Source organism: Pseudonaja textilis, chromosome 1 (assembly GCF_049901715.1).
Source record: "Pseudonaja textilis isolate UNSWEBS1 chromosome 1, rPseTex1.2, whole genome shotgun sequence".
Classification (NCBI taxonomy): Eukaryota; Metazoa; Chordata; class Lepidosauria; order Squamata; family Elapidae; genus Pseudonaja; species Pseudonaja textilis.
Window position 1 is genome coordinate 322,283,482 of NC_141990.1, and position 17,279 is coordinate 322,300,760.

At 46.3% G+C, this 17,279-nt stretch overlaps 2 protein-coding genes across 7 annotated transcripts in view; one reads left to right on the forward strand and one right to left on the reverse strand.

Annotated features, from left to right (window-relative positions):
* The first annotated feature begins 482 nt into the window (after positions 1-482).
* Positions 483-16,281, forward strand: LOC148128380 (uncharacterized). 2 transcript variants are annotated; one of them, XM_087922673.1, is made up of 3 exons: positions 483-650; positions 15,176-15,622; positions 16,146-16,281. In XM_087922673.1, exons 1-3 carry the CDS (start codon positions 571-573, stop codon positions 16,162-16,164), a joined length of 546 nt encoding a protein of 181 aa, XP_087778799.1. In that variant the 5' UTR covers positions 483-570; the 3' UTR covers positions 16,165-16,281. The 2 variants fall into 2 exon arrangements, with proteins under 2 accessions (XP_087778799.1, XP_087778800.1); XM_087922674.1 differs by lacking the exon at positions 483-650 and adding an exon at positions 1,124-1,261 and having other exon boundaries at positions 16,146-16,279.
* Positions 654-17,279, reverse strand: part of LOC113435348 (transducin-like enhancer protein 1) — a 65,106-nt gene continuing 48,480 nt past the window's right edge. For all 5 annotated transcript variants that reach the window (XM_087922660.1, XM_087922658.1, XM_087922657.1 and 2 more), the window contains 9 exons: positions 13,781-13,913; positions 11,736-11,917; positions 11,567-11,646; positions 10,187-10,436; positions 8,598-8,845; positions 6,821-6,968; positions 5,016-5,166; positions 3,705-3,781; positions 654-1,222 (listed from right to left, as the gene is read on the reverse strand). In XM_087922660.1, the coding sequence (XP_087778786.1) occupies positions 1,115-1,222; positions 3,705-3,781; positions 5,016-5,166; positions 6,821-6,968; positions 8,598-8,845; positions 10,187-10,436; positions 11,567-11,646; positions 11,736-11,917; positions 13,781-13,913 (1,377 nt within the window). In that variant the 3' untranslated portion in view covers positions 654-1,114. The remainder of the gene's footprint in view (positions 1,223-3,704; positions 3,782-5,015; positions 5,167-6,820; positions 6,969-8,597; positions 8,846-10,186; positions 10,437-11,566; positions 11,647-11,735; positions 11,918-13,780; positions 13,914-17,279) is intronic.

A 17,279-nucleotide genomic window follows, 5' to 3' on the forward strand; every position in this document is an offset into this window, starting at 1 on the left:
CTGGCCAAGGGAATTCTGGGAGTTGAAGTCGATTAATTCTGGCCAAGGGAATTCTGGGAGTTGAAGTTCATTAATGCAGGTTGGGGAATACTGGAAGTTGAAGTTCGTTAATGCTGGTTGGGGAATTCTGGGAATGCAAGTCCATTAACGCTGGACAAGGGAATTCTGGGAGTTGAAGTTCGTTAATGCTGGTTGGGGAATTCTGGGAATGCAAGTCCATTAACGCTGGACAAGGGAATTCTGGGAGTTGAAGTTCATTAATGCTGGTTGGGGAATTCTGGGAGTCCAGCAAAACTCCTTACCCCAAACTTTGCATCCTTCCACACAACTGAAGAGAAACACCTTTCTAGGTTTCCCACAAACCATCCAGGACCTACACTCGTGATCCAAAGCACTGGGATCATTTAAAAAGAAAAAAACAAAAAGAGATTAAAATCTCGTCCACATCGCTGTTCCTCCTTACTTCCCTCTGTCCTCAATTTCAGTGCTCTTGCACCTCTGAACACGCATAGAAACCGAAGGCATTTTTCACGAGTCGCCCAAGACCCCAGGCAGGTCAATCGAGTCAAGATGGCGGCCCCCAGCGTGCGAGGGGAAAAGCCCCACACACGAACGAATCTTACAAAAGCAGAAGCGATCCAGAGGGGCCAGTAAGTAACCCAAACACCACCATCTCTTTATTTGAAAGTTCATGTTTTTTTTGTTTTTTAAAAAAAGGTTAAAATACAACCACAAACTTTTCCAAAGGAATTTCAATGAGGGACACACACTTGCGCGCACGCACGCACACCCACGCACACACCCCACACACCAAAGAGAGCGCCAACTTTTTGTTCCCACCATGCCGGGATGAGGGCAACCGGGCGAGGAAACCACTTAAAAAAAACTTCCGTGAAAAAGCCTCGGGTGGAGTGGAAGACCGGGGGCTGGGGAGAGGCTGCCTTCCCACCCACCCCCAACACACACGCACACGCAGCGTCCTCGTTGTGGGTTCCGTGTCCTGGATTGTGAGGGGATTCTTTGGCTGGAAAAAAATCAAAAGCCGAGAAAGGGGCGCCGACGAGAGCCGCTCCTTCTCTTTGGAGGCCGGTCTGGAGCAATGCCGCGATTCTGGTCAGTACATGACTTCGTAAACGGAGGCCTTTTTGTCCCCGGATCCGGTGACGATGAATTGATCGTCTGTGGAAATGTCGCAACTGAGGACGGACGAGGTTTCTTTCGACTGCAAGGACAAGGAAGGAGAAGGGAAGGTTACACAAAGGTAAGGGGCGGCTGTGGGGCCTCGACTTACGACCACCACCGTTTCTCTGAAAGGGTAGAAGCTCATTACGGTCGTTAACTCGAGGAGTATCTGTACGCATTGAGTCCTTCCGCAGCTGTTGTAAGGTAATCGGCATAGTATATGGGCAGATCCAAGTTATTCTTGCTTTTGCCTCTTCCTGTTCTGCAATGGCTTGTCTCATTTGGAGAGAGATCCATTTATTCCTCATCACAATGAAGATTTCACAGAAAGGTTTTTTTTTAAATTATTCTCCAAGTTTTGCTAATATGGACTTCCTTCCTTTCCCTCCCTCCTTCCTTCTCTCCCATCCAAACACCTTCTACCCTCATCCTTCCTTTCCCTTCCTTCTCTCCCATCAAAACTCTCCCTTCGACCCTCATTCTTCCTTCCCCCTTCTTTCCTTCCCCTCCCTTCTTCCTTCTCTCCCATCCAAACACCTCCTTCTACCCTCATCCTTCCTTCCTTCCTTCCTTTCCCTTCCCCTCCCTTCCTTTCCCTCCCTCCTTCCTTCTCTCATCCAAACACCTCCTTCCTTCCCCTCCCTCCTTCTCTCATCCAAAGACCTCCTTCTACCCTCATCCTTTCTCCTCCCCCACTTCCTTCCTTCCTTTCCCTTCCCCTCCCTTCCTTTCTTCTCTCTCATCCAAACACCTCCTACCCTCATCGTTCCTTCCCCTCCTTCCTTCCTTCCTTTCCCTTCCCCTCCCTTCCTTTCCCTCCCTCCTTCTACCTTCATCCTTCCTTCCTTCCTTCCTCTCCCTTCCTTCCCCTCCCTCCTTCCTTCTCTCTCATCCAAACACCTCCTTCTACCCTCATCCTTTCTCCTCCCCACTTCCTTCCTTCCTTTCCCTTCCCCTCCCTTCCTTTCTTCTCTCTCATCCAAACACCTCCTACCCTCATCGTTCCTTCCCCTCCTTCTTTCCTTTCCCTTCCCCTCCCTCCCTCCTTCCTTCTCTCTCATCCGAACACCTCCTTCTACCCTCATCTTTCCTTCCTTCCCTCCTTCCTTCTCTCCCATCCAAACACTTCCTTCCTTCCTTCGATAGGGTTAATATTTTGACTTTTCACCCAGTTCTCTTCTGCATATTATCAGAGTGTTTCCCTAAATATCAAGACCTGTTTCCCAACCAGTCAATATCAGCAAAAAACCACAATTAGTGAAAACATCAGAGAGTTGACCTTGACTCGGAAAGCAGCTGCGCTTTTTTGTTGGATGCAAAACAATTTTTTTTAGACCCTTTTTTCTTGCAGTGCCTTTTGTTCTCTTCCTGCCTTGAATAATCCGAATAAATGGATTGAGGGCATCAGAAAAAAGTCCCCGCAACCCAACCGCTGGTTTGAGAGACTCTCAAGCTAACGTTCTCACCGCCTTTGACGCCATCTGATTTTTACAGAAATTATTACCACCCCATCCTATCCACAAAATACAGATAAGTCCTCAGCTTGCGACCACAATTGAGCCCAAAACAGATGTCGCTGAGACATTTGTGAAGTGAGTTTTGTCATCTTACGACTTTTCTTGCCAAGTCTTTTAAGTGAATCACTGCAGTTTTTAAACCAGTAACACGGTCGTTAAGTGAATCTGGCTTCCCCATTGACTTTGCTTGTCAGGAGGTCGCAAAAGGGGATCATATGAACCTGGGACTCTGCAGCCGTCATAAATATGAGTCAGTTGTCAAGCATCCAAATGCAAATCACGTGACCATCGGGACGCTGCTATGGTCATAAATGCGAAAAATAGTCGTAAGTTTCCTTTTTGGAGTGCTGTTGTAACTTCGAATGGCCACTAAACAAACAGTTGTAAGTTGAGGACTTCCTGTAGCCATTGTCTTACTGGACTTTCTACAGGTAGTCCTCGACTTACAACTGTTTGTTTAGTGGCCATTCGAAGTTACAACAGCACTCCAAAAAGAAACTTACGACTATTTTTCACATTTATGACCGTTGCAGCGTCCCGATGGTCACGTGATTTGCATTCGGATGCTTGACAACTGACTCATATTTATGACGGTTGCAGGATCCCGGGGTCACGTGATCCCCTTTTGCGACCTTTTGGCTTTTTTTTAATCAATAAGAAAACACGACCGCCACATTTAAAAATAGCCTTTCCATGAGCAGCGATATGGCCCTCCCCTTTTCCAATTCGCAGGATAAAAATGTAGAAGATGATATACTCAATTTCAATTTAGTTTATTACAGTCATAGACTAGAGACCGGAACTAATAGAAACACTCAGTAAATAGACAATTAAAATTCTAGTATAAAATAATAAATAATAGCTAACATCGATGATAAAATCCAGTCTGTCAATTATACGTGGTCCAACTATACTAAAATTCCAATTTGCAGGATAAAATGTAGAAGATTAAAAACGAACCAGTTACAGCTTTGCATCATTTTGGGAACAGGGTTCAACCCTTACCTGGAATATGCTGGCTCCGTAAGGGGTTCGCCAGGCATTTAGCAAATTATCCTTCCCGGTGCTGACAAACCATTTCCCTGTAGGTGAGAGAAATGGAAGTGAGCTTGTGGGGGTCTCTTCAAGGTCTGATCCTGGTCAGCTTTTTCCCCGAGTTCAGACAAACTCAGTTAGGGAGTGTGTTTGCAACTAGCTATATGATGGTGCTGGGTATTCTAGGGCAATATGCAGTAAAATCCATCAGTTACAGCAGCGTTTTGCAAACTCCACCATTTTAAGACAGGTGGACTTCAACTCCTAGAATTCCCCAGCCAGCTATGCTGGAAGCTGAAGTTAGAATAGAATAGAATAGAATAGAATAGAATAGAATAGAATAGAATAGAATAGAATAGAATAGAACAAGGAAAAGGAATAGGACAGGATAGAAATAAAATAAAAATAGAAGAGAAATAGAACAGAAATAGAAACACAGAATAGAATAGAATAGAATAGAATAGAATAGAATAGAATAGAACAGAAATAATAGGAATAGGACAGAATAGAAATAAAATAGAAATAGAAGAGAACAGAAATAGAAACACAGAATAGTATAGAATAGAATAGAATAGTATAGAATAGAATAGAATAGAATAGAATAGAATAGAATAGAATAGAATAGAATTCTTTATTGGCCAAGTCTGATTGGACACACAAGGAATTTGTCTTTGGTGCATAAACTCTTAGTGTACATTAAAAAAATGCATTCATCAAGAATCGTAAGATATAACACTTAGTGATAGTCATAAAATACTAAATAAGCAATCAAATCATTCTAGAAAACTAAATAAAACAATATAAATCATGGAGATATAAGGAACAGGGCTACAGTCATAAGTGAGAGAAGAAAAGTTATAGGAAGGATGAGAATAATAATAGCAATGCAATCTTAGTAAACAATTTAACAGTGCTGTGGGAATTATTCGTTTAGCAGAGTGATGGCACGGGGCGGGGAAGAACTCCCCTTGTGTCTAGTTGTTCTGGGTGTGCCGTGCTCTATAGCCTCGTTTTGAGGGTAGAAGTGGAAAAACACAGAGTGAGTGCATCTTTCCGCAGAAATAGGTGTGACAAGGACGAAAGTCAAAAGAGATTATACTGTATGATAAGTTTGAATTAGGATGCATATACTATGATGTAAGAAAAAAGGACTTGATATAACCAGTACATATCGACATTGTAAAATTGGAACTGTGATGAATATTAAGGAAAAATGCACAATAAAAATATTTTTTTTTAAAAAAAGGGGTGAAAGGAACCCCTTTAAGGAGTGACCCCTACCACAGGAAGCGAACTTCAGGGAGAGGACGCAGCTCTCGTGAAGGTGCAGCTGGTACTTCTCCGATTTCGTCACGTGGAGTATTTCCACGTTGCTGCTCTCCATCCCCACGGCCAGCCACTCTCCCGTGGGGCAGTAGCCCAGGGAGAAGATCTGGAGAGAAAGGAGGGAGATGGGTGAGAAGGGAGGAAGGAAGGAAGAATGGGAGGGAAGGAATAGAAGGAAAGAAGGAAGGAAGGAAGGAAGGAAGGAAGGAAGGAAGGAAGGAAGGAAGGAAGGAAGGAAGGAAGGAAGGAAGGAAGGAAGGAAGGAAGGAAGGAAGGAAAAAGAATAGAAGTAAAGAAGAAAAAAGAATATAGGAAGGAAGGAAAGAATGGAAAGAAGGAAAAAGGAAAAAAGGAAGGAAAGGGAAGGAAGGAAAAAGAATAGAAAGAAGGAAAGGAAGGAAGGAAGAAAAAGAATGGAAGGAAGGAAGAAGGAAAGGGGAAAAAGGAAGGAAGGTGGGAAGGGAAGGAAGGAAGGAAGGAAGAATGGGAGGGAGGGGGAAAGGAAGGAGAAAGAATAGAAGGAAAGAAAGAAGGAAGGAAGGAAAAAGAATAGAAGGAAAGAAGAAAAAAGAATAGGAAGGAAGGAAAGAATGGAAAGAAGAAGGAAAAAAGGAAGGAAAGGGAAGGAAGGAAAAAGAATAGAAAGAAGGAAAGGAAGGAAGGAAGGAAGGAAAAGAATGGAAGGAAGAAGGAAAAAAGGAAGGGAAGGGAAGGAAGGAAAAAGAATCGAAAGAAGGAAAGGAAGGAAGGAAGGAAGAAAAAGAATGGAAGGAAGAAGGAAAAGAGAAAAAAGGAAGGAAGGTAGAAAGGGAAGTGAAGGAAGTAAGAAAGGGAGGAAGGAAGGAAGAATGGGAGGGAGGGAGGGAAGGAGGGAAGAAGGAAGGAAAAAGAATAGGAAGGATGGAAATAATAAAAGGAAGAAGGAAAAATGGAAGGAAGAAAAAGGAAGGAAGGAAGGTAGGAAAGGAAGGAAGGAAGAAACAAAAAAGACAGACAGAAAAGAAAGAGAGAGAGAGAGAGAAAGAAAGATGGGGATAGTTGAAGATTAAAGCTTTAAAAGGTTTGAGGGCCAGGATGGTACCTTTGAAACACACAAAGCAAAATTCACGAAGATTCTAGTCCTCATGATTGCAAAGTTAAAAGCAAGAGAAGGCTTCAAACTCAGTTCGAAGATTCTAGTCCTCATGATGACCAAAACTTGGATGAGGTTGCAATCCCACCGAAAGCCCAATAAAAGGCAGGATGGTTTTCATGCGAGACAAAGTTAACAAGAGCAGAAGGAAGGCTGGCCTCCACTTCAACAAGTTTCATTTAGTGACCGTTCTAAGTTACAACGGCACTGGAAAAAAAGGGACGTAGGACCATTTTTCACCCTTGTGACCGTCGCAGCATCCTCAGGGCCATGTGACTGACAATTCAGTTGTTGGACTGGTTCTTATTTATGACGGTCGCAGTGTCCCGGGGGGGTCATGTAATCCCCTTTTGTGACCTTCTGAGAAGCAAACTCAACGGGGAAGTCCGATTCGCTTAACAACCGTGTGAACTGCTTTAACAACAGCAGGGATTCACTTAGCAACTGTGGCAAGAAAGGACATCAAATCAAGTTCTCACTTCCCAACAGAAACCCTGGGGTCGTTAGTCGAGGACCACCTGTCCCTTTTACAGACTTCCTGACCTTAAATTCCACAAGTCCCCAATGCAACTGGGCCATCCTTCTGAGCTCCCCAACCTGGGTTCCCCCCTCCTTCCTCCCAGCTAACCTGGGAACTGAAGTCGTGTTGCTGCAGCTGCCGGCCTTCACGCAGGTCCCAGCACCGGACGGTGTTGTCCAAACCGCCGGTCCAGAGTTTGGTGCCATCGTTGGAAATGTCAATGCAACTCGCCCCGTCCGTGTGACCCTGGAACTGTCTGAAGGGAGAAGGGAAGACGGGGAAAGGGGAGAAAATGAAGGGAGAGGAAGAGGAGGAGGGGGAGAAGAGGGTGAAGGGAAAAAGGAAAGGAAGAAAAGGAGCATTGGAGGAGTGAGAGGGGAGGACAAAAAGGAAGAAGAGGAAGAGGAAGAAGAGGAAGAGGAGGAGGAGAAGATGTGGGAGGGAAAAGAGAAGGAAATAAAGACACATGGGAGGAAGAGAAAAGAAGGGAGAAGAGGAGGAGGCGGTGAGAGAAGGAAAAAGAGAAGGAAGGAAAGAAGAATGGGAAGAGGAAAAGAAAAGGAGGAAAGACAGAATAGGAGCAAGAGAAAAATAAGAGCAGGAAGGGAGATGGAAAAGGAAAAGGAAGAAGTGATGGAGGGAGAAGAGAAGCAGCGTAAGAGAAAGGGGAAAAGAGAAGAATGGAAGAGAAGGGGAAGAAGAGAAAAATGAGGAGAAGGAAGAATAGGAGGAAGAGAGGGAGGCGGAGGAGGAGGAAAAGGAAGAAGAGAAACAGCGAGGAGGAGGAGGAGGAGAAGAAAGGAAAGAAGAACAGGGGCAGAAAGAGGGGAAAAAGAGGAGGAGGAAGGAGAAGAGAAGAAAAATGGAGGAAGAGGATGGAAAGGAGAAGGAGAATCATGAGTGTGTGTGTATATATATATATACATGTATATATATATATATATCCATGCCTGCTAGAAATACACAAACTAGAAAGAAATTGTCAATATTGGAGATAACCTATAAATAATTGGCAATCTTTTGGATGGTTGTTTTTGTGCTATGGAACAGCCTTTTATGTTCACTTGTGTGCCCTTTTCGTTGATACAATCCAGAAATACGTGTTGGGGCCCGTCAGCAGCCAGCGGAATTGGCAGCAGATTCGGACAGTGAGGAGGTTGGGGAGGAACCTGGGCCAGTCCTGGAGTCGGGGGAAGGCTCTGCATCAGAGGCAGAGATGGGGCCAGGGTTGTCTGACAGTTATCAGCTGCGTTCGGAGTCGGAGATCAGTGGGGAAGAAGAACAGCTGGAGCCTGTTCCCAGTGTGCTCATGCACAGAGCTGCCGGAAGAAGGGAACAGCTAAGAAACAAGAGTTGACTTGGGAGTAAAGGCTCAGGTGGACGGTGAATGGCCCCTCCCATAGTGAATAAAAGAGGAGCGAAAGGGAGGTGGTGTTTGCAGGAGACAATTAGTTCAATTCATTAGGGTGAAGATCGGTTCCTGACTCCTGGCCAAGTGTTGTCTGCTACAGTGTGGCGTTTGGAAGATATCGGCCTGGCAACTCTCCAAGCCCGATAAAGGTCTGTCATTGTAAACTAGCTTGAAAGGCTGTTGGCCAGGACTTTGCTGGAGTGGAATTCACTGTAAATTAAATAAAAGAGGTTTATCAGGATGAGCAGTCGGCTTCGTGCTTCCGCCTGGGTCGGAACAATACTGAAATATTTCGACCATTTGCTTTAATTGCAATATTAAATCGAAAGCACTGCCCTGTCTGTTTTAAGTAGGACCCCAAAGGTGAGAGGAGGACCGGCCAGCCAAAGTCTGTGATCAGTTGAAGCCCAGAATCGGCGCTTTCCCAGGCCAAGCGGTCCCTGCAGCCCCTCGGTCCTTCGCGAGAGTCCTTACCGAACCAGGGTTTGGTTCTGCAGATCCCAAACCACGATGTTACCGTCGCTGCAGCAGGAGAAGCAGACTTTGGCGTCGGGGCTGATGGCCAGGGCGTAGCAGGCCGGGGCGGAGGAGGTCAGCTCGGCCTTGATCCGGGGCGTGGGGGCCGCCAGGTCCCAGATGGACAAGGTGCTGGCCTCGCCCCCAACGATGAGGCTGTGGCCGTCAGGAAGAAGCTTGCAGGATCGGATGTAGTTGTCTCGGTTCTGGGAGGGAGAAAAGAGGAAAATGAGGGCGTGGGAGGGAAGTCGTGGCATCGCCATCTTTTGCAGGGTGGGGGGGCAGGGGGGGTGGAATCGGGGCCCCCAGAAATTTGGTCTCTGGGAAAGATTCCATGCCTCCTTTCTTGAGGAGATTGTAAAAGGAAAGTTCCCAGCTCCTTCGGTGGGGATTAAAAAGCAGGAGGGAAGGTAGGAGGGCGGTAAAACTGAGAGCCCAACTTTAAATCTGGATGTCAGCATGAAGAATTAATGCTATAAAACACCGTAAGTGTTTCTGGGGAGGATTAGCCCAGAGAGATTTAAGGCTAGGGAAATACCTGGGGTGGGTGAGTTTCCTTTCAGTTGGCTATGGGAGGGAGGGAGGGAGGGAGGGAGAAGGGAGACAGCAATCAAGGAGGGAGAGGGGAGGGAGGAAAGGAAGGAAGGAAAAAGAAGGAAGGAGATGGGAGATGGATGGAAGGAAGGAAGGAAGGAAGGAAGGAAGGAAGGAAGGAAGGAAGGAAGGAAGGAAGGAAGGAAGAGATGGGAGACAACAAATGAGGGAGGGAGGAAAGGAAGGAAGGAAAAAGGAGGAAGGAGATGGAAGGAAGGAAGGAAGAATGGATGGAAGGAAGGAAGGAAAAAGGAAGGAGATGGAAGGAAGGAAGGAAGGAGGGAAGGAAGGAAGGAGGGAAGTAAAGGAAGGAGATGGAAGGAAGGAAGGAAGGAAGGAAGGAAGGAAGGAAGGAAGGAAGGAAGGAAGGAAGGAAGAGATGGGAGACAACAAACGAGGGAGGGAGGAAAGGAAGGAAGGAAAAAGAAGGAGATGGAAGGAAGGAAGGAAGAATGGATGGAAGGAAGGAAGGAAGGAAGGAAAAAGGAAGGAGATTGAAGGAAGGAAGGAAGGAAGGAAGGAAGGAAGGAAGGAAGGAAGGATGGATGGATGGGGGAGATGGGAGACAACAAACGAGGAGGAATGGAAGGAAGGAAAAAGAAGGAAGGAGATGGGAGACGGAAGGAAGGCATGAAGGAGAGAGAGAGAGAGAGAGAAGAGGGTGGGAGTAAAGGCAGAAGGGGGAGGCAAGGGAAGAAAAGAGAAGGAAGGAAAAAAGGAAAGAAAGCGAAGGAAGGAAAAAGGGAAAGGAGGAGGAAAAGAGAAGGAAGAAGGGAAGGAAAAAGAGAGGAGGGGGAGGGAGGGAGGAAAGGGGAGAAGGGAATGGATGAATAAAGGAAGGAAAGGGGAGAGGGGAAAGAAGGGGAAGGGAAAAGACAGAAGGGAGGAGAAGGAGGGAAGGAAAAGAAAGGAACGGGGAAGGAGCACTCAAGTGAGGCCCCCGCTCCGCTTACCAGGCAGTCCAGCTGGGCCACGGGGGTCTTGGTGCCCGGCTGCGCCACATCCCAGACCTTGACGCAGCCTTTGCCCCCCGTGTAGACGTGCTGGGTGGAATTGCTGATGGTGACGGCACAGACCACCTCGCCGTGGGAGAGCGTGTGGAGCTGGCGGGCGTGGCGTGGGATGCCCGAGCCGATCAGGGCGTCGGGAGGGAAGGGCACCGGCTGCATCTGCCCATCAGCGCTTACGTGGAAGGAATAGGCCCTGGGTGGGAGGACAGACAAGGCTCACTGAGGAACCCGGGGGAAAAGGGCCGCCCGAGCAGCGGCTGGCCTGGAGCAACATCTGGAAGGCGAGATCAGATAGGAAGCCAAGCTCTCTGAAGCTCTGAACTGCTGTTGATATTCCACTCCGCTTTTGATACCTCTCTCCATCTGGATCTCGGCTAAAATTCTTAAAATCCCCATTCTGCCCCACCCCCACCCCCACCCCCACGGGAACAATCTAAGCAGTTTAATAGTAGCTGGATGGAGGAAGAAAGGAAGGGAAGGGAAGAAGGAAGAAAAGAGGGAAAGAAAGAGGGAAAGCAAAGAAAGGGAAGAGAAAGGAAGAGAGAAAGGAAGGGAAGAGAAGGAAAAAGAAAGGAAAGGAAGGAAAAGAAAGAGGGAAGGGAAGAAGGAAGAAAAGAAGGAAAGGAAGAGAGAAAGTAAAGAAAGGGAAGAGAAAGGAAGAGAGAAAGGAAGGGAAGAGAAGGAAAAAGAAAGGAAAGGAAGGAAAAGAAAGGGAAGGGAAGAAGGAAGAAAAGAGGGAAAGGAAGAGAGAAAGCAAAGAAAGGGAAGAAAAGGAAGAGAGAAAGGAAGGGAAGAGAAGGAAAAAGAAAGGAAAGGAAGAAAAGAGGGAAAGCAAAGAAAGGGAAGAGAAAGGAAGAGAGAAGGAAGGGAAGAGAAGGAAAAGAAAGGAAAGGAAGGAAAGGGAAGAGGGAAAGCAAAGAAAGGGAAGAGAAAGGAAGAGAGAAGGAAGGGAAGAGAAGGAAAAAGAAAGGAAAGGGAGAAAGGAAAGGAAGGAAAAGAAAGAGGGAAGGGAAGAAGGAAGAAAAGAGGGAAAGGAAGAGGGAAAGCAAAGAAAGGGAAGAGAAAGGAAGAGAGAAAGGAAGGGAAGAGAAGGAAAAAGAAAGGAAAGGAAAGGAAGGGAGAATGGGAAGAGAAAGGAAGGGAAGAGAGAAAGGAAAGAAGGGAAGAAAAGAAGGAAGGGAAAGAAAGAGTGAAGGGAAGAAGTTTGGAATTTTTGCCCTGCATCATGTCCAGGACCACCATCTGGGGGGCGCTTGATTCGGACCCCCTGCTCTCAAAGGGGATGCACCAAGGAGCCATCACTGAGCTCCTGCTCACACTTACGGCTTGGCAGAAGACATGCTGGCTTGCATTCCCGCCGAAAGGCCGGAAGCCCTCAAATGCACGTGAGGATCATAAGCTACCTGGAAGGACAGAGGAACTTTGATTAATACCAGGGAAGGCCCCCCCGCCCCCTCCCCTGCAAGGGGGCCTCTCCTCCCCACGGACTCACCAAAGGGGAACGCCCGTAGCTGCCCGTCCCCACAACGGCGGCCCCGTTCAGCTGGGGGGAGACCAGGTGCAGCCCAGCGTAGGCTCCAGTGCCCACCATGTCGCCATTGACTGAAACATGGGCGACGTTAAAAGCGGCTTGATAGGAGCTTTGGACGGTGAGTGGATTCCGAAGGCTCAAAGCTGAAACCGAAAGAGTTTCCTGTTCATTTTCCCCAAAACTACTTCAAATTCACCCCAATCGTTTCTCAGGCTCAGCAACTTTAAAATGTACGGACTTCAACTCCCAAGATTCCCCAGCCAGTCAGGGGAATTCTGGGAGTTTAAATCCTCAGCTCTGCACTGAGGAATTCTGGGAGTTTTTAAGTCCACAGATTTGGGTTGGAGGGATTTTGGGAGTTGAAGTCCACAGATCTGGACTGAGGAATTCTGGGAGTTTTAAGTCCATAGATCTGGGTTGGAAGGATTTTGGGAGTTGAAGTCCACAGATCTGGACTGAGGAATTCTGGGAGTTGAAGTCCATAGATCTGGGCTGAGGCATTCTGGGAGTTTTGAATCTTCAGATCTGGGCTGAGGGATTCTGGGAGTTTTGAGTCTTCAGATCTGGGTTGAGGGATTCTGGGAGTTTAAATCCTCAGATCTGGACCAAGAAATTATGGAAGTTTTAAATCTTCAGATCTGGACTGAAGAATTCTGGGACTTTTAAGTCCTCAGATCTGGACTGAGGAACTCTGGGAGTTGAAGTCCATACCTCAAAGTTGCTGAGGTTGGAGAAATTCAGTCTTAAAAGCAGGCCTGCATTACAGTTTAACTCCCCTTTCTCTCTCCACTCACTGGCCCAACCTTAAAAAATAAATAAGGTGCGAGTTACACACTCTAAGCCAATTAAGATTCTGGCCAACCACTTTAGCCTGCCACTAATTTTTATGAGCTTATTGACAGGGGTGCTTTAAAACTGTCCTTTCATCAGTTTCGCATCTCCCTTCAGATAACCTTGGTCCTCCATTTTATTTTTATTTTATTTTATTGCTTTCTTAACAGCCCTACAGTGATGACTTCCTGCCCCAAACGCTTTTCTCCTCACGCACACAAAAAAACCCCAACAACTCTTCTTTGCAACCCTTCTTGGTTAATCCAATGGGAATGGCTTTGAAGTTTCTAGTCCTTATGATGGACGCAGAAATTTCTGAAACAGGACCAGGAAAATTTCTCAATACTGGCTGTTTTTAAAACAATGAACTATTAAAAGGACAATAGATTTATCTTCATCGAACAGATGCCCAGAAAACCGAAGCCTTTTTTTAAAGTTCATATGGCAAAAAGAACAAAAGGAACCCAGAAATGTTATTAAATAATCTTTCATGTGTTGGGAAATTTTTTTTTCACTTTTTTTCTGAGTTCTCCAGACTTCAGATTTTATTTTTTTGCCCAGGGGGTAGCCTTCTTTTTGTAAGATTTGTTATACTGCTGACTCCACAACTATTCATAACTCATTCTGGCTTCTTTAAGAATTCACACAGCAATATTTTTTTTTTTAAAAAAAAGTTGTTTAGAAAACTGGAGTTAGAAAGGGGTTGGGGTGAGGTGGGGAGACATTCCTCTGATCCTAAAATTTTGCATTTGCTTTTCATCCAATTCCTACCCACACCCTGCAGTTAGAAAGCTAGCAAGTGGGTGCTAATTTTCTCAATGGAGGTAAAGGCCTACTAAAAAAATGTAGCAAGGTGTAATCTCCCCCTAAACCCGATTCTATCACTCCCAGCGTCCCTTTTCACCATCCTCATTACCAGAGTGATTCTGGGAGCGGTGTGGTGGCCTAGAGGTGGAGATCTCGCCTCACAATCAGGGGGCTGTGAGTTCGATCCTAGCTAGAGGCAAGTATTTATTTCTCTTCTCTGGGCACACTTGAGAATATATCTGCCGAACTAAACTCCTCATTGGCAGCAGGAAAGGCATCCGGCCATTAAAACACTCTGCTAGCTCCATTCAGTTACCCAGGCTCCACCCCACAAGGGATTTACAGGGTCATTAAAGGAAGACGATTACCAAGTGACTCCACCGTCTGCTTCGTTACTCCTGGACGGAACTGGTAGAGGGTGCCAGAAGATCCGGGCATGGCTCCTTCACCTTGGGAATTTGGGGTGTTGGATTTCAAACCGGGGGTGACTGCTTTCTCTACCTGTGAAATACAGCTTATTTGTTTACATGAACATAGAAAATTGAATAATGGGATTATTTACGTTCTATTTGACACCTCGTCTTTCCATGGGCAACACCGACCCTCAAAAACGATTTGTATTTCCTCCTGCCTTGTTTTTTTGCTTTTGTGTTTTGTGGTTTTGATATGAAGCTTAGGATGGGGAGCTTACCCAGAGGTCAGCTGGAACATCAGAAGCGATGGAACGAACAAATAAGCGATTTGGACAAAACTTACCTCCTTCCTGATTCTTCAAACTAAATCGAATTAGTGGTGATCCAATTTGAATTTATTGGACAGAAGCCGGCTGGGATGGGTCACAAATGCTGCTCCATCGCTGGAGGTTTTTAAGAAGAGACTGGATAGCCCCTTGCCTGAAATGGCATGAGGTCTCCTTCTTGATAGGGGGCTGGACTAGAGGACCTCCGTGGTCCCTTTCCAGCTCTATCCTGATGGATTGATAGATCACATGACCCTGGGACACTGCAATTGTTTTAAATACATACCGGCTGCCCAGTGCCCCAAATTTTGATCAAGTGACTATGGGGGCGCTGCAATGGTGGTAAGCGCGAGGACCAGTCTATCTGGCCAGTGGGGGGCTTAAAACTGGCCTGGAAATAGCAAAGGACGGACCCACAGTGCCTCTGGCAGCCAAAACAGGGTATGGGTGGGAGGGGGAGCACATAGGGACCCCCCACACACCCTATTTTCAGCCTGGACAGCCCCCTGCAGCACTCTGCCTGCCAAAGGTAGGAATGGAATGGAATATAAGGAATAAAAATAGAATAGAATAGAATAGAATAGGTGTTGGAAGGGACCTTGGAGGTCTTCTAGTCCAACCCCCTGCCTAGGCAGGAAACCCTACACCACTTCAGACAAATGGTTATCCAACATCTTCTTAAAAACTTGCAATGTTGGACAGCATTTACAACTTCTGGAGGCAAGTTGTTCCACCGGTTAATTGTTCTGTCAGGAAATTTCTTCTTAGTTCTAAGTTGCTTCTCTCCTGGATTAGTTTCCATCCTTATTGCTTCTTGTCCTGCCTTCAGGGGCTTTGGAGGATAGCTTGACTCTCTCTTCTTTGTGGCAGCCCCTCAAATATTGGAAGACCGCTATCATGTCTCCCCTAGTCCTTCTTTTCAGTAAATTAGATGTACCCAGTCCCTGCCACCGTTCTTCCTTTTATTTTAGCCTACAGTCCCCTAAATCCTCTTCGTTGCTCTTCTCTTCACTCTTTTCTACAGCCTCAACATCTTTTTTTACACCGTGGCAATTGTGGGGCACACCCCGTTTTGGTCAGCAAAGTGCTGCAGGAGGCGTCTCACCCCGCACCCCGGCCTGGAGGAGAACTACAATGGGGATGTGGCCCTTGAAGAAATCCACTTCAACGCCCCTCACTTGTCGGATAGTGTCGCCATAGTGAGAAGGGCCGCAGACCATTGTGGTCACGGCTGTATTGTTGAAACGTGGGCGTTGAAGACGTCCTTGGTAAAAATGCTTGGGAACCCACCACTAGAAAAACAGCCTGGTTTTTTTGTGTTTTTTTTTTCTTCAGAATGTGACCTTGAACACAGCTTGCGTTTCAAAGAGGCAGAGACGAAGCTTTTATCCTTGCAATACAAATCCTCCATTTATCTGCTCAGAGATATACCACCGAGCGCGGAATCTGCCTCTGGAACCACATTTATCTCGTAAGGCCAGGAAAACAAAGCAGACTTCTCCAAATCTGTTAGACAAGTGTTAAAATGACCAAAAAAAAGAGAGAGAGAGAGAAGGGGGAAAAAAAGAAAGAAAGAAAGAAATGGAGGTGGGGGTGGAGAAAGGAAAAATAAAACCCACCAGCCTAAAAGCAGGAGAGGAAGTTGATTTTCACCCGAGAACTGCAAGTTTGCCAAGAATGTTAAATAGGCGTGGGTATAAAATCATTTTGATGATTTCGCTTTGGGTGCAATATATTTGATTGCTTTTGTTGGGTTTTTATTGTTTTTAATTTTTTTAATTTTAATTTTTTGTTTTTAAATATGGTTGTCCATTGTGTAAGCTGCCTCGTTGTCGCCACGGGCGAAGAGGCGGCAATATAAATTAGATAAATAAATAAATACGGCTGGTCCTCGACTTACGACCACGATGGAGCCCCAAATGTATGTCGCTCAGGGAGACGTTTGTTATAAGTGAGTTTTGTAACGTGTCCTGACTTTTCTTGCCACTGTTAAGTGAAACAGATGACAGATAATCAGAATTGGAAGGGGCCTCGGAGGTCATTTAGTCCAACCCCCTGGCCAAGCAGGAGACCCTACACCATTTCTGACAGATGGGAGTCCAGTCTCTTCTTGAAAGCTTCCAGTGATCAACTGGGTAAGCCTGACTTCTCTGTTGATCCGCTGGTCAGAAGTTCGCAAAAGGGGATCGTGTAACTCTGGGACACGGCAGCCGTCAGAAATATGAGTCAGTTGCCAAGCATCTGAATGTTGAATCACGTGACCAGGGGATACTGCAACAGTCGTAAGTGTGAAAAACGGTCTTAAGTCCCTTTTTTTCAGTGCCGTCGTAACTTTGGACGGTCACTAAACAAACCATGGTCAATGGAGGACTACCTGTAATGGCCCACATATACAGAAAAGCTGAGTTATACCTGAATGTGTAGAAAGGAAACTACAACAGCTACGTCGTAAGGCCTGGTAGATAAAACCCAGGGGACGAAAAACACACAGTGAAATTTGAGTTGTTGCCAAAACAGAAAGAAGGAAAAGGAAAGGAAAGGAGGAAACAAAAAAAGGGGGGAGATAAGGGAAGAAGGGGGAAGGGCCTGGAAGGGAGGGGAAGAAGGGGAAAGGAAAAGGAAAGGAAAAGGAAAGAAAAGATATGGGAAATGAAAAAGGAAAGATAAGGAAAGTGAACGGAAGGAAAGTGAGGAGAAGAAGGGAAAAGGAAAGGAAAAGGAAAGGGACAGAAAAGGGAAGAGAAGGGAAGGAAAGAAGGGGGAAGGGAAGGAAAAGGGAAGGGAAGAAGGGGGAAGGGAAGGGAGGGGAGGGGAACTGGGATCTTCATAAAAGGCTGTCCAAAATTTGGTATTCTCGCTGCAGCAAAGCTTCAGTTTTGGAAGAAGGACAAGCTTTTGGGGGGAATCTTGCCGGGGGAGCGGGGGGAATTGGCCAGAAGGGTTGCGTGCGTGCGTGCGTGTGTGTGTGTGTGTGTGTGTGTGTGTGTGTAGAAGTCCGACATGTCTTCAAATGTGGGAAACAGCAGCTGGCTTCCCCAAACTTTCCTGCAGCTGTTGGTGCTGCCGTTGCCAAAACCGGGCTCTGGAAAACCTCAGCGGTCCCAAGAGAGCCTTTTTGAGGGAAGCCT

Bases quoted from the DNA above. Each gene is read 5' to 3' on its own strand.
- LOC148128380 (XM_087922673.1), top strand. From the start codon at position 571: ATGGCGGCCCCCAGCGTGCGAGGGGAAAAGCCCCACACACGAACGAAT. The intron at 651-15,175 runs GTAAGTAACCCA...TCTTTTCTACAG, and splicing joins GAAGCGATCCAGAGGGGCCA to CCTCAACATCTTTTTTTACA.